The sequence below is a fragment of the Dermacentor variabilis genome, chromosome 8, assembly GCF_050947875.1.
Source record: "Dermacentor variabilis isolate Ectoservices chromosome 8, ASM5094787v1, whole genome shotgun sequence".
Classification (NCBI taxonomy): Eukaryota; Metazoa; Arthropoda; class Arachnida; order Ixodida; family Ixodidae; genus Dermacentor; species Dermacentor variabilis.
This window is the reverse complement of record NC_134575.1, coordinates 86,193,074-86,208,731: the sequence shown is the minus strand read 5'-3', so window position 1 is coordinate 86,208,731 and position 15,658 is coordinate 86,193,074. Positions and strand designations below refer to the sequence as shown.

Below are 15,658 nucleotides of genomic sequence, written 5' to 3'. Positions count from 1 at the left end.
ACCTAGAGGACCTCTGCTGATTCCGGATCCACGGAAGTTACTTTTCCGTCTACGGCTTACATCTTGCTTGCGAAGATGGCCAGGTCCGTCGATCCCAGATGGTGAAGGACTGCCTTGTTGATCATACGGCTTTCAACCAGTTTGGTTTATCTCGAGGTGGTTTTGGGCCAAGAATCCACCAAGCACATCGACGAGTACGTACAGCAGTGGGCACGAAAGAAAAGGGATTTATTTCACATTAGTTACACCGGCTTCTGGAACGCACGTCCATCGCATGCAGGAGCATATTAACCGCGTTACGTAACATCAGGACACGGCATCCTCACTGCTTGGATGGTATCCGTTTTTGATCCCGTCTTCTTCCCTGGCCGACTAGACTAGGGAATCTGATGACTATATCGCGGCCAATCACAATCATCCAATCAGTCGCAATATCCCGCCAAGGATTTCACGCCGTTCCTTCAAACTCCGCCTCCGATGGTATGGAATAGGTTACCGTATAGCAACCTGGAAAGTCAAGGCCGGCGCCGTTTTTCGTTAGTCGTCGACTCAGCCTTTTGCAGGGTTAGTTGAGTCTGTAAGTACACGTAGAGGCGCCTTTTGTGGCCCCGTCAACAATCGGTGTCAGCGATGCGTTGACTTCTGCATAGGCACTGAAGAATGAGCGGGGTTGCTTTGTGCCAAACGGCGAATTATTGTCCTTGGCCATGTTCATATGTAAGATCCTGCACTCAGGCGTTAGAAAAAGTAATTCGTCGAGGTGTGAACTTTAAAGATTTTTCTTATGCGCCAGCATCAAGCAATGTCTTCTAGTCGACCAAAGAAATTAATAGGAAGGTCATAACTTATCCGTCACTCAGCTGGCCGGTTTTTGCGGAATGATTCAGTGGTATGAAATCAAGAACATGTACTGCAAAAAAAGAAGAAAAATTATTTACGCTATCATGGTTTCTACTCGTGCGAAATGGGTTGTTCCATTTTGCTATGTATATGAGCTAGCAAGAGATACAGATTGCAAAATAATCAAAATACTGAATATTACATGTGCCAGAACGTAAGCTTTAATCACTGAAACTACTCTTGAGCATAAAGATTATTTCTGTGTACCACACTAAGCAGGGAGGCATTCGTACGGCGCCATGCGAGGGTACATGTTGATAACTTCGGCGAGAAACCTGAGATACTTGGTGCGAGCGTATGAACCTGGCATCCAGGGCTTGCAATTGCTGGGAGCGTAATCATAGTTGACGTCATAAACAGCGATGGTGTAGTCATATGTGTCGTGGTTGTACTTCTCGGCACAGAACTGCATGGACGAGAGCACAGAGCACAGTTACCCTATGCGCGTTTTTTAATGAAAACGTACGCATATTTATATGCTCCTCATTCTACGAGAAGGTGATGAATTCGCAATAAGGCACGGATACTCTACAACGGACCTCAATCAAATGGTAAAGGAACGCACGCACACCTTCCCCCTTCCACATACATATCACGGATGTACACACGCTCTCTCTCACACACACATAAACAAACACCAATATACACACATACACACATGTTCCAAAGAAAAGTCAACCGGCAAGCGCTACACAAATCTTTATTCCGCGACGCCATGATGGGATATTTCTCCAATGTGTGCACATGACCAGCTGTACTATCATAAAAAAGCTCCAAACATTCATTGATAATGACCTTCTAATACATGCCTCAAGAAATACAGGTTTTTTCAAGTAAAATATAGAACATGGCAAAGTAACTATACGCAAGCCTTCGCAAAGTGACACTTGCACTGAATGAATCATCAGTCAAGTGCGACGTTCTCCATTCGAAAAAAAGAATTGTTCGCTCCCCCGTAAGCGATGCAGATGTATACATGAAACGACAACCGGGAAGTGTAGTGCATGTAGTGCATGTTCGTAACGGCAAACCCCACAATACTACACTGCACCATGCCATGCTGTGTACTGTTCCATATGCAATCTTTCCAGCCAGGAGAAAACAGAATGAAGGAAGCACGGCAGGCAGCGAAAGACGCCAGGGAGACTGAGCCCAGCTGGAAAAAGAAAAGCGCCTGAAAGAGCCGCGACGAAATGTCTCAGCAAGTCTGGATTCTTGCTCCGTGATCCCGACGCCGCCACTGAGGAAAGGGCTGGCTTCACGGAGTGTTCACTTGTCAAGGCTGGCTGCGTGACGTAATGCATTCTCCTAACTTTCTGCTTCTCTTATGAAGGCCAGGCAGCGCTTCTAGACGCCTCCGGCGCCACGCACCACAGCGGTGAAGGCAGTAGATCTGCAGCAAATTCCGGATCCAAGATTTGAAGCGTATGGTGTCCTGTATCGGCCTTTTGAACGTCGCTATCGGAAATGACAAAACTTCAGCTTACTATAAGTTACAGCTTGATTGATATTGTGAACAAACATAAGAAGGAATTCTGAAGCAATATTTTTTAAACCTTGTTTGGGACTAACAAGAGTACGTAATGTGGTCCTGTACAAACGGTGGGAGGACCTCGTTTTATTCTCGAAGCTTGTCCGGATGCTCCTGTTTGACTCCCACGATAACGGCTGTGGTTTTTGGCTCAAGGTCACTTGAAGGTCATCGACAGCAGCAGCTAAAAAGTATTTCAAGCTAATACACCTATGGGTTTCCTGCATACATTCGCGCTATATTCGGGGGGATAAATCATTTCTCGCTAACGAAGCAAAAGCGTTGCTGGTGCATTCCGCTTCGTTCGTTCTCTACGCTTTGTCCTTTGCTGCGCGCGTGTGTATGCGCTCCTTCATTACGCCACGCATACATCTACTAGGATCCTGCGAAGTTCCTGTAAGAGCTGCTTGCTCTCACGAGCATCGGACCTGAACGGGCGGTGATCGAAATAGGGGGCACTGATGTTGTGAAAGGCAAGTTTGGGAACGGGTTGTTTATGGTGCTCCTGGTTATTTGCACCATCTCTTGCTGTAAGAGGGACTAGTAACTGCTGTCAGACTTCGTTACCCGTGGACTACTTCGAGGTGTGCAACGGTTTAGCAAGGTGCAGCGACATAAGTGACACTTGAAAAATGGTGATAGTTTAGGGCAGCGTCTTGCTTCGTTGTTTTCGTCAAAAGTTGTACAATATTTTTCGTTTTCTTTGCCGATGTTAAAATGACAATAGGCGTTGTGATGGCATGGCTGTCAACGTAATTTCTTCAATTGGAACAGTTGCGGTGAAATAGCAAGTTTTGAAATTCACTGTTCTGTGTTTCGCTTGTTTAATATAGAATCTACACTATATTTTACGTATCACAATTAGCATGGTCCAAAAAGATGCACTTGATGATGATGATGTGTGGTGTTTAATGGTGCAAGGGCCAATTGTGGCCAAAGAGCACCAGAGCAATGTTAATAATGCTCTGAAATGGTGCTACGTAAGGTGTTTAATGTAGTATGGCTGTAAATGGACTTAATATTACCGCAAAATGTTTAAAACAATGCAATAAATGTAGGATCGTGTACGCATTGAGGAGTTAAATGTTTCAGAGTTGACGGTATTCAGATGTAAACAAGATGAGAACAGCGCCTGTGAATAGTCATGCGATTGTCTCAGTTGGTGGATATTTATGCAAGGCTGGAGGGTCTCCAGAATAATCAAACACCTGCTGATCAGGTGCAGTGAGACCGATGACAACTATGAGATTATAGCATTCTTTCCTTCCATGTAAAAGGCAGGGCTGCAAACCGATCATTCATGACTTCGTGCCTTGCTGGCGCGGAAATTTCAAGGTGCGGTCAACGCCATAGTCTCGATAATAACTAATACTGTTTTATCACCCACTCTTGTATTAATCTTTCTTCTCAATGCTGTAGAAGCACCATCAAATATTGCATTTCAGCCTAAACTTCCTTTCGAGTACACCTTTAGGGGCTCCCTTTCTACCTCGTTTTCAAACAGACTGAATGCTTATTGGCGTGAGATATATCGACTTTCTCTATTTGCTCACCCTTTCATCTAGGCTCCACATACTTTCAAAAACGAGCGTTTTCTTTCTCCCTCGAGACTTATCATATGTAGCCGCATGTAAGTCAGCGTACTGTATCTCCATGTGTTTCAAGTATGCCGAATCTGATTCGTTGCAAACCTGGAAGAAAATATAAAATATAACGTCACTGGTAAAACAAAAACTGCAGTTATTGCACCGCAAAACATTATCATTACAAAAAATATTGTATTTTGTATGGCCCACATAAATATCCGTCTTTCGCAAGATCACAAAAGCTACTACAGAAGTGTCCTTCACTCTGCAAAGCACGAATTGTTCAACGGCATTGAGTCATTCTCGTTCTAATATGCATGATTCTTTTAGATCATACAGCTTTTCAATAAGAAGTGTAAATGCAGAAAAGGTGGCATACCTAAAGGGGAATTCCTAGGCGAGTCAGAGACACCTTGCGGACAAGTTACGTGAGCTTCAGAAGACAAATGAAGAGAATTTATTAAAGTCCCTTTAGTACTGCTTTTGGAGCCGTTCCTTATGTAGTTAATTTCGATGCACTACCATTTTGTCGCAGTTTTTTTAAATCCTGAAAGTCGCATAAACTGGATGTACTCCTCATTTAATTTCAACGGTAAATTCAGGCTATATTGTAGCCTACCGACATGGTAGCACAGAAAAGGCAGGCCCGCCATCATATAAGACGGAAACTTCCCGTGACAAAACGCCCGGCGTCGTTCGAAACTGAACCTTTCGGCCAGTCACAGCAAAAAGTGATACGGCGAGTTTTTCTTCGCAAGCATATGTGGCTTGTGGAGTGTCACTATTTGCCACGATATGAAACCATTCAAGTATCATCCTACACATCGTGAAAAAGCGTTTCCCTTTGGTGTAGCAGAGGGACATGCTCAGTTATGATATAGTCACGTGCTAGTTACGGTCAAGAACACAGTTAACAACATTGAGGGATGAAACTACCTCTTCATTGGGCGACCCTGTGCCCAGAAAAGCAAGTGACACTCGAAACGGAATGATAGCCCCGACAACAACCGGAGATGGTCGAGAATCTCATCTACCTGTCAAGCACAATTCACGTCGCCCATAGAAGGAGATTACACAAGATTACACAAGGAACAACAAACAGAACAGTCGTAAACGTTCGGGTAAGTTCAAAACATGCAGGCGCGTCTTGCGCTCAGCGGTAACATTAAGCTCTTAGTGGTCGAAATGAAGTGCCCGAGAAAAGGGTACGTACACTTGTCAATACTGCCTTGAGTGATCTTTGAAATTTTATGACGCTTTTTTCTTATTAGGTGCGATTTAAAAATTTAAGAAGTACGTGTACCATGAATTGGGACGGCCTCTAAATTTGCCATCTACGCATGTGCCCACAAAGAAAAAGTATAAGGACTGAATTTCTGATGTTTATTCAGTTGAAGCTCACGTTACTACAGCAAAGTATGTCCGTTTCGCCCAACTAAAATTTGCTAACTGACGTGTTCACAGAGTTTATAGCTTTTTATAAAAATCTCTATGGTTTAAAGGAAAACGATCCTCTAAGGAAGACAAAGAACATGAGACATATTGCCCTTGAAATATCTAACATAGCAAATTATTTACTTTGTAGAGTCTCATTGGAACCATTATCGCATATCACCAAGCTCTCGAGCGCATGAATGAAGGAATGGTTGCAATTTCCCTCACTTTGAGAAGCAGCAAACCTATAGTTGGTGAACGAAAACACGCTGTAAGCGTTTTACTCCTCCGTGCGGTCTACTTTGTTGCAATATTTGAATATGCCCTCGAGCAACCCTATTTAGCGACATCATTAAATAGACAGGCTCGTTCAGCAGCTGTAATGTAGATGGCCAAGCATATTATAATGGCCAGGGGAACGCCGACGCGGCTCAGTTGTGCGCAGATGCGCTAACGTCGGGCTCCGCAGTTTCTGTGTTTCCCTGGCGGTCCAGTTCCTGCTAACCACTCAAACAGCACATAATTCCATCCATGAATTCAATACATCCGACGATACCAAGTTTGTGCACCTAGGACCGACTTCGGTGAGTTTACGACCGAAAGAAGACCTCCATCACGTGGCAGCCGAGATAAGCCTACCGAGGAGTAAAGGACGGCGGCGACAACTAAACCGTCGATGCCGGCGAAAGCGCACGATGCATCAGCGACACTGACGCATATGGCGGCCCGTACACCGTCGTCCGGAGTGGACAACAGTTCTGCGCGTGCCTCAAGGAGCCGTGAATCGACTGCAGAAGAGCGGATGGATATTTCCGACGCCCAACCACGTCCGAAACCGGCCACTATGGTCAACGAGCAAGCCGACACCGACTCCCAACGGCGGACCCGCACGACCACGCGCTTCACTGAAGCCTATGGCGAGGGCTGCGGCATTACCCGTCGTGGTTGCTAAGTGGCGATGATGTTGGGCTGCTAAGCACGAGGTCGCGGGATGGAAGCTCAGCCACGCAGCCGCATTTCGATGGGGGCGCAATACGAAAACACCCGAGTACTTAGATTTAGGCGCACGGTAAAGAACCCTAGGTGGTCTAAATTTCCAGAGTTCGCCACTACGCCGTGCCTCATATTCAGAAAGGGGTTTTGGCACGTAAAACACCATATCTCCGTTAAATTTTTTTAGGGCTGGAGGACGGCGCCACTTTCCTCAAAACAAAGCAGCAAGCTAATAATAATATTTGGGGTTTTACGTGCCAAAACCACTTTCTGATTATGAGGCACGCCGTAGTGGAGGACTCCGGAAATTTTGACCACCTGGGGTTCTTTAACGTGCACCTAAATCTAAGCACACGGGTGTTTTGGCATTTCGCCCCCATCGAAATGCGGCCGCCGTGGCCGGGATTCGATCCCGCGACCTCGTGCTCAGCAGCCCAACACCATAGCCACTGAGCAACCACGGCGGGTGAGCAGCAGCAAGCTAGGGAGCGCCAACAAGTGCCGAGGAACGGCCCTCGTAACTCAAAGGAAGACAAATCAAAATCTCGCCCAAGACTCAAAAATTTGCAAAAACTCCCACCACTGCCACACGGCGACTTCAGGGTGATTATACGACCGCCCCAGGGCCTACCGATGCGGACCCTAGCAAGCTCAATGTTAGCCGAAGCCCTCATTCAGTATGCCAAAAGAAAGTCACAGGTGGGCAGTTCTTGCTACGCATCAAACCGGCTCGACCATCGCGATAGCGTCGACCCCATACCAAAAGGTGGCAGAGCATTTGCGCATACGCACATCGAAGGTGGTAAATGGCAGGCCACACGTGGTAAACGCGTACGTTCCCACAGACGAGGGGGCAATAAGCGGGGTCCTCTATGGACTGCCGCCTCGCACTCCGCCCGAAACCATGAAGAGAAATCTCCGCGACCGTACGCAAAACGTTGAAGTGATCGAAGCTAGAGTGCTAGGAGACTCTAAAAGTGCGGTTATCACCTTCTGTGGAGCTTTTGTCCGCCAATACTTGCATTATCAGGGGGGCGAACTCGCTTTTTACCCGTATCGCAACACGGTACAAGTGTGTAAAATCCGTCAACAGGTCGGACATCGGACTGCCGTTTTCCGCAACCAGAACTTAGTCTACAAAATCTGCGGCACCCAAGAATCAACTGAAGGGCACGACAGCAGCCCGCGGTGCGCTGCATGTGGTGCAGAACACTTGACTGTGGACTGCAGCTGCAGAGAACAACTAAAGGCAGCTCAGCGCTGCCCCCATGATAACCCGAAGAAAACCCAGAAGAATGGAGACAACGCCTCGGTATCCTACAAGGACTGTCCAAGATGGTTCGCATCCGAGGACGAAGAAGCGTGCTACAGTAACTACATAGACCTTCCGAAAGGGATAAGGCAAGATCGACATCCCAATATAGGTCCTGACCAAGATCCCGCGCCTGATCAAGAACGACATTCCAATACCTTGGAAAGAACACCAAGGTCGCAGCCCACTCAAAACCCCTCCTACAAAACAAACCCCAGTCCAAAGGGGCTGCTCGCCAACCAGTGCCGCTGGCACAGCCGCAGGTTAGCTATGCTCAGGTCGTATGTCCCTATTCCAAACGAATTACTCAAAATCCGGAATATCAAAGAATATTTGAAGAAAAACGCCTTCTAAAAGCTAGCCTGGCCGAGATTAAGCAGGAGCTGGCCGCTCTCACACAATCTCAAAAACCAGAGGTAGCCACGGCCACACCAATAACAAAAACCCCGGAGCAGCTGGAACCAACCGGCGATAGTAAACAGCTTGCCGAAAGAACACAACAAATCTTGCTCCTGCTCACATAAATATGTACACTGAAGCTAGCGGTACACGAATCAATCAATTACCAAAAACAGCCGCCCGCAAGCACACTAACGACAGCGCTGGGGTTACGATCCGCCGTCCCAAAGCTCTGGAGACAACGGATAGCGAAGGCACCGATCATACCTAGTTATGGAAACAGCTTACACGAAAACCTCGAGCTGTGACAATGGAACAGATGCACACTGAAAAACAAACATGCTTTTCTAACACAATACACAGAGTCGGCACTAATACCGCCAGACATTATATGCATCCCAAAAAATTGGCAGTACGATACCGAAGCTCCGGGGTTACGACACTCCTTGGAACCCCATTTTCCCGCAAATCTCTAGCTTTGCCAAAACATGGTGTTGTGATATCTGATAAACACATCCCAGTCTGCGAGATACCACACCAGATAATCACGATACGGCCATACAAAATAAACAAAGCAAAAACAATTAAAGGAACGCTTACAGTCTGCCCAGGCAGAAGCAAGTAGACTTCAGTGGCCTCGTGGATTTTACGAGGGAGGAAGCTCTGAGGCGTGACAAAATCATGATACTTGGGGACTTGAATGCACCACACTCGCACTGGAGTTACCCGAGGGAAGACACCATCGGGGTCATCAATACAAAGGGGTCTAGAGTTAATAATATACCCAGGAATGCCCCCTGGCACGGGCAGTAGCGTAGCACGAGATACGACTCCTGACCTAACGTTCACCAACGACCCGAACCGACTCATGCGGACAAACACAGAACAAAATTCAGGCAGCGATCATAACATAATACCATTAGCTATAAACTCCCCGAAATTAAGGAGGACTACAGGCTCCGCAATGATAACGGATTGGACGGCCTTTAGGGCACAACAGGACCGACTACACGGAGAGGAAAATGCGACATCCTGGGCCCTATACATTAGGACATACATGGCAAAACAACAAAAAGGTAAGAATCACGACCGAAGCACCGGCTCTAGACAGGCGTCTCTTGTACTTATGGGAAGCTCGACGCAGTCTAACTAAGAGATGGAAAAGACGAACCCACAACAGAAGGCAACAATACGCATCGCAGGGATAGCGCAGAAAGTGATTCAGTACGCTCAGTACTTATGCAATAACAACTGTAAACAGTTCTGCGACTCGATGCAGGGGACACTACATACGAAGAAGACGTGGGCAATCCTTCGCCTTCGTAGCATGATGGATCCCGCAACTAGGAAAACAGCCACAAACTTCACGCTTAAACTGCTAGAGAGCGAATTCACGGGAACAAACACTCAGCTAACAGAAAAACTAAAAAAAATCTACGTTGGCGTAGCGGCGAACCAATGGTACCTCAACACCATCTACGAAGGGCCGCCAAATCAGGTATTAGCCGAGTCTATAACGGTAGCAGAGGTGTGCGCACCCGCCCAGTCGTTCAAGAACAACACGGCCCCCATACCCGATTGAATCACAAATGCAGTGATCCGTAACCTGAATCACAATGACCGCACCCAGATCACCAAATTTTTCAACAGACATGCCTGAATGGAGGGAGGTGAAGTCCGAAAAGAGTAGAAAGAGGCAAACATCATATTAATCCATCAAACCAGGAAAACCCAGAAACCTACAGAATTTGCACCCCATCTCACTTACTTCGTGCACAGGAGAGCTGTTTAAGAAAGTAGCACAAAGAAGATTATGCCACCACATAGGAAGTCACAGGCTATTCCCGGATTCCATGTTCTGGTTTCGACCACATATCAGCACAAGACGTGTTTCTCCTATTAGAGGCGGAAGCACTAATCTCACCAAATGAAATGATGAGACCGTCCTAGCGCTAGAAATAAAGAAAGAGTTTGACGCAATATCACATAGCCTCATCCTCGAACAAATCGAGAAAATTGGATGGAGCGAGAAAGTATACCAGTACATACACTCTTTCCTAAGCAATAGAATGGCAACAAAAGGTCTTTGTTTGACTAGGTCAGAGCGTTTCAGAATGCCAGAAAGAGGCACCCTCTCGGTTCGATACTCTCCCCAGTACTCTTCAACATAGGATTGAAGAAACTAGCTATTTAACTAGGGGAAGCAAAGGTCCTGGGACAAGCAATTTACGCCGATGATATAACGATCTGGGCACATAGAGGCTCATATGGAAACATGCAGAACTCCCTGCAAATAGCTACGTCAAAAGTAGCGAGATTCACTAAAGAAGCAGGAATGAAATGCTCACAAGAAATGTCCGAATTCGTAAGAGTCCGAGCACCATACTCGAAAAAACAGCAACGAACACATAGAGAGTACACCTAAACGGCTGGTCCATAAAGGAGGTGCAGACTAAGCATACTAGGTGAATGGATGCATGAGAACGGCAAAACAGATCACACCTCGGCTGACCTAAGGAAAACATAGACAAGCTGGCGTGCATAAGGCGCCGGGTGACCAGAAATAAGAAAGGTTTCACGGAAGAAGAAACCACAAGGCTAGTACAGGCATTTGTCATCAGTCGAGTAACCTACGCTCTCTCGTTCCACAAATTCTCAAAAAAAGAAATAATGCAGTTAAATGCCTTAATACGCACAGCATACAAAATAGCATTGGACCTACCGCACAATACAAGCACTGAAACACTCTAAGACCAGGGAATACACTACACGCTTGAACAACATGGAACGTCAGTGATACTCACGCAGCGAGCAAGGCTAAACTCAATAGAACAAGGCAGAGACCTACTATAAAGGCTAGGCTATCCCCTAAGACCGCAACATTCCGGAGTGCAGACACTTCTTCTACCCAAAAAAGTCAGAGAACAAACACATTATAGCATCTCTCATTCCCAAAACATGAGTGCAAAATATCATACGGACATACGTGAGGCCAGGACTAGAGCTTCACAAAATAATTTCGGATGCAACTGGGACACGTACTATACAGACGTGTGTAGAGTAGCCACAAAGAAATACACTATAGCAGCTACAAATCAGAACACCACGATCACAACAACCTTACAAACAGAATCGGTTAGCACGGCAGAATCGGCACCCATAGCCTTGTCCATCCGAGATGCCGAAGACAAAACCCAGGGCGCACTAGCCATATCCGAATCGCAGTCAGCATGCCGTCAATACATCGCGGGAACTGTATCGAAAATTACAGCGAAGATTCTTGGAACACACGTCCAACAATATCAAGAGATCACCTTGGTGTCCTGCACACCCGGGGCTAGAGAGTAACGAGAGGGCAGACGGTATAGCTTGGGGAATTAGTATCTGAGCGCGGATCGATACTTGCGAAGAACCTCAGATAAGCACGCGCGACATGCTGGAGGCACATAGAAAAGCAGAAATTCAGCCTGCTACACCCCATAGTTGAACTAAGGCAGGCTAGGGACTCGCGCCGACTGTAAACAAACGCGTACCCCAATCTATTATTCTTCAATAAAATACATCCGACGGAATACCATGACACATGTCCATGGTGTTCGGAACGGCCATGTCACATAACGTGGAGGTGTACACTAAAGCCACCTGAAATTAACTGAACCTTATTATGAACAAATTCATTCGAAAAGCTATAGGAGGTTAGCTTAGGAGCAAGGATCGGGAGGGCAAAGTTGCTCTGCTGGACCAAGCCCAGCGAGCCGCACAGGCAAGTGGAGGCCTGGACTAGGGGATGCATCCATTCGTGCCCCCATTACCCCCCCCCCAAAGTAAAATAATGTTTCTACTACTACTATGATGTCCACGCAATCCCACAATATTGGGAGGGTTGGCGAGAACGCACTCTCCGAGTATCATTCTCACCGACACACGTTTTACAACACCGGGACATGTGCGCTGCCATTTAAAAAGAAATTACACGCTCTTTCAAGATTTCTCTTAAGGGTGAATGGCAAAAGCCTACACTTAATCTTCTTATCATTCGCCTCCTTCTATTTGCCTCCTCTCTTTTTCTTCATATTGGTCATTTCATAGTCATTACTAGTCATTACGAGTCATTTCAGTGATTATTAGTCATTACTGCTCACTAGTAAGCATTTTTAGTAATTTTTAATGAATTGTGGTCATTACAAGCCGTCGTTCGACATATTGGTCATTTCGTAGTCAGTTGTAGTTATTGCAAGTGATTATTAGTTAGTACTGGTCATTAATAAGCATGTTTAGTCATTTGTAATTAATTGTAGTTGTTAAGAGTTGTCGTTAGACTTATTGGTCATTTCGTAGTCATTACGAGTCATTACCAGTCATTATTAACCTCTTCCGATCTAATTATAACGTTATCATTCACTAACTGTCACTTTGAATCATTTTTCATTCTTTAATCTGTCTTCATAGGGCGTAATAACGCTTCGGCGGAAACTCCGGCGGTCAGGTTCGCTGATGCAAACTTCACCAGGAGCCTAGAAAGGCTTTCGCCTTAAACTGTTGATCTTTACGCCTTCGCCTATATTTCTTACACATCATCTTCATAGAAAACTAAGAAAAGCCGTGTTATGCATTCTTTGTTAGATTTAGCTTGTGTTTGACGCATTTGTCGCGAACACACACACAATCCCAGTTGTCATGAGAATGTTGATGCTCGAAAAACGTGATTGTAACGCTTTGCTGGGCTATAACCGAACGTCTCTTTTCATCTGTCTTCGGTGCCCCCTATTCGCAGCGGTAGCTTTACAAAGCACGATGTCGCGGCATCAAAGGCCGGTATTGGCGGCCACATCTCGAGGGGGGCAAAATGCAAAGACACCCGTGTCCTCGTGCATTGGAAGCACGTTAAAGATTCCCTGGTGGTAGAAATTAGACCGGAGACCCCACTAAGGCATGCATCATGATCCAAACTTGGTTTTTACACGTAGTACCCAAGTATTCAATTCAATTACCTGCCCCTTTAGTTGTCAACATTTGGTCTTGGGAACATGGACTAGAATGATAATCTTTGTAAAAGCCTCGCCGGGAGCATCTTCTGTTCCCCAATTTGGCAGGTTCGATATCTTTTCTCACTGCTATATACAAGCTCTACGTGAAACTGCCGCGGCAGCTCAAAAATGACTATTTTGTTCCTTGGTCAGTCAACACCTAAATTGCGTTAACCAGTTTCCTAAATGTGGTGTAAGGTACATCGCCTAGCTTTGTATTATGGCGCTCACCAGTTGGGGAATCCCGTACCCTTCGAAGCGCTTGCACGGTTTGAACACAGAGTACTCGCCCCAACCTGCATAGTCTTCATCGTCCAGTTTGGGTGTGTACCAGCGACCTTTCAAGGTGAAGGAAATAGCAAAGAGCTGGCTATTAAAGATTTCTTTTTGCCGCAGGCATTCCACCAAATCCACCGCGTCATCCTGCAGAAAAAAATATTAATAAATGTTCACCTATTTTCAACGTAATTATCTGTTACAAATAACACTTACACAAGCGTTGAATCAGGTCGAATCGTCTACACATTGCCGGTGGGAAGGCAGCATGCAGAAATATTCTCTTTGGAATGAAGTTCCCCATTTCTCTTAGTTTTGAAGAGAAAGCTTGGCAGTCTTCTATTGGAGTGTGTCTTGACACGCCGCCTAGTAACGAAGTCTGATGTAATGGTCAGTTTGACGTAAGTCGTCTATCCAGGTAATGTAGTAAAACGACGAAATTGACGTTTCGAAGCCAGTACGGGTACCTTATGTCCATGGAATGGGCGAATGAAAATCTTCGCCTCATCTATGCGAATTGACTTGGTCACATACCCAAGCGTAAGTAAACTTTTGCAGCGGCGACCATTTTCCATTTCTCTTTTTATGAACAGGGTATCTGCACTGTAACCAAAACATCAATGTAGTCATTTTACTGGTCGTTGATATGATATGAAGTTGCCATACAGCTAGCCTGCCTGTAGCACAAGTAAATATCGTGCCCATAAGGGAAGCTTGTCCTTTCATCGAACCAAAGATACCTACATATTATTTGCCCCTTTCAATGAGCTGTTTAGTCTAATAAGACAAGTAAAGGAAGCCTGTTAGGTTAATGGACACCCACTTTATACATTTCAACTTGGCTGTAGTTTAGTCGCAGACACCATTAGGCTGTTTACATAATTTGCGGGAAAGCTATTGCTATAGCGGTTGATTGAGCAACTCAACCGTTCGCCGAGATAGCAAGTTGGCATGCGGTAATTCAATTACATACAGACTTACGGCTTTAAGCTTGAGAAATGTTCCATATTTGGCTGCAGCTGACTGCAAAAACAAGTTATTTAAGAAGTACACCTGAACAAGATAAAATAGCAGTTTACCCTGAAGCTAATATAATCCGTCAGCGCATTTTCTCGCACCTACGCCAGATAAAGGGTTAAATACACCAACCAATGGGCTAGGCCGTCCACAGTGACGAAGGCAATTTGTGCTAGGGCAGTTCGCCTTAACGAGTGTTGCAAATTGCTTTTGTCACAAGTACGTTATGAACCGCCTCCCAAATTTCGACGATGGCTCTCTATAATGCTGCGTCGAGGTGCGATCGACAATAGCTCGCGCAAGCACGCGAAATGCTCTCCAGTGCTATTCTCGTCGGTGACTCTGCCTACTTCAGGAGGGAGCACGCCATGTAGTAAGCATGAAACGCTTTCAGCTCCCGTTGTTGGCGACCTTCAAGTGACCTTGATAGAAAAGCCAGAGCAGTTATCAAGGCGCCTAGACGAGAACATCAGGGCATCGTTGCGAGAGTAAAACGAGATCATCCGGGCAACCAGGCAACACTTAAGAAAAAGTGGTCTCTCGCTTACAACAACTTGTACACGAATACATCCCTTGCGATAGTTACAGCCCAAAGAAATTGCAAAAAATATTGCTCCCGAGTTCTTCCTAATGTAGCTTCGCAATATCATCATCATCAGCCTACTTTTTGTCCACTGCAGTAAAAAGGCCTCTCCCTGCGATCTTCAATTACCCCTGTCCTGCGCCAACGAATTCCAGCAAGCTCCTGCGAATTTCTTAATTTCATCAGTCCACATAGCCTTCTGCCGTCCTCGACTGCGCTTCCTTTCACTTGGCACCCCTTCTGTAACCCGAGTGGTCCACCCGTTATCTAACCAACGAATTGCATTACCTGCCCTGCTACATTCCTTTCTCTTAAAGTCAATTAGAATATCAGCTGTACTTGTTTTCTCTCTGATACACATCGCTCTCTTCCTGTCTCTGTGCGTTACATCTAACATTAGTCATCCCACCGCCGTTTGCATGGCCCTTAACTTGTTTTCGAGCTTCTGTTTGAGTTTACAAGTTTCTTCCCCATGAGTCAGCGCCGGTAGAATTCGCTGAGTGTACACCTGTCTTTTAATGAAATTGGAGAGTTTTCAGTCAGGATCTGACAATGTCTGCAAATGCGCTCCAATCCATTATTATTCTGCAGTTTTCCTTC

At 45.8% G+C, this 15,658-nt stretch overlaps 1 protein-coding gene across 1 annotated transcript in view; it reads right to left on the bottom strand.

Annotated features, from left to right (window-relative positions):
- Nucleotides 1-1,111: 1,111 nt before the first annotated feature.
- Nucleotides 1,112-15,658, bottom strand: part of LOC142591465 (uncharacterized) — a 67,357-nt gene continuing 52,810 nt past the window's right edge. The window contains exons 8-10 of the mRNA XM_075703792.1: nucleotides 13,414-13,605; nucleotides 3,985-4,122; nucleotides 1,112-1,306 (exon numbers count right to left, since the gene is read on the bottom strand). Coding sequence (XP_075559907.1) covers nucleotides 1,112-1,306; nucleotides 3,985-4,122; nucleotides 13,414-13,605 — 525 coding nt within the window. The remainder of the gene's footprint in view (nucleotides 1,307-3,984; nucleotides 4,123-13,413; nucleotides 13,606-15,658) is intronic.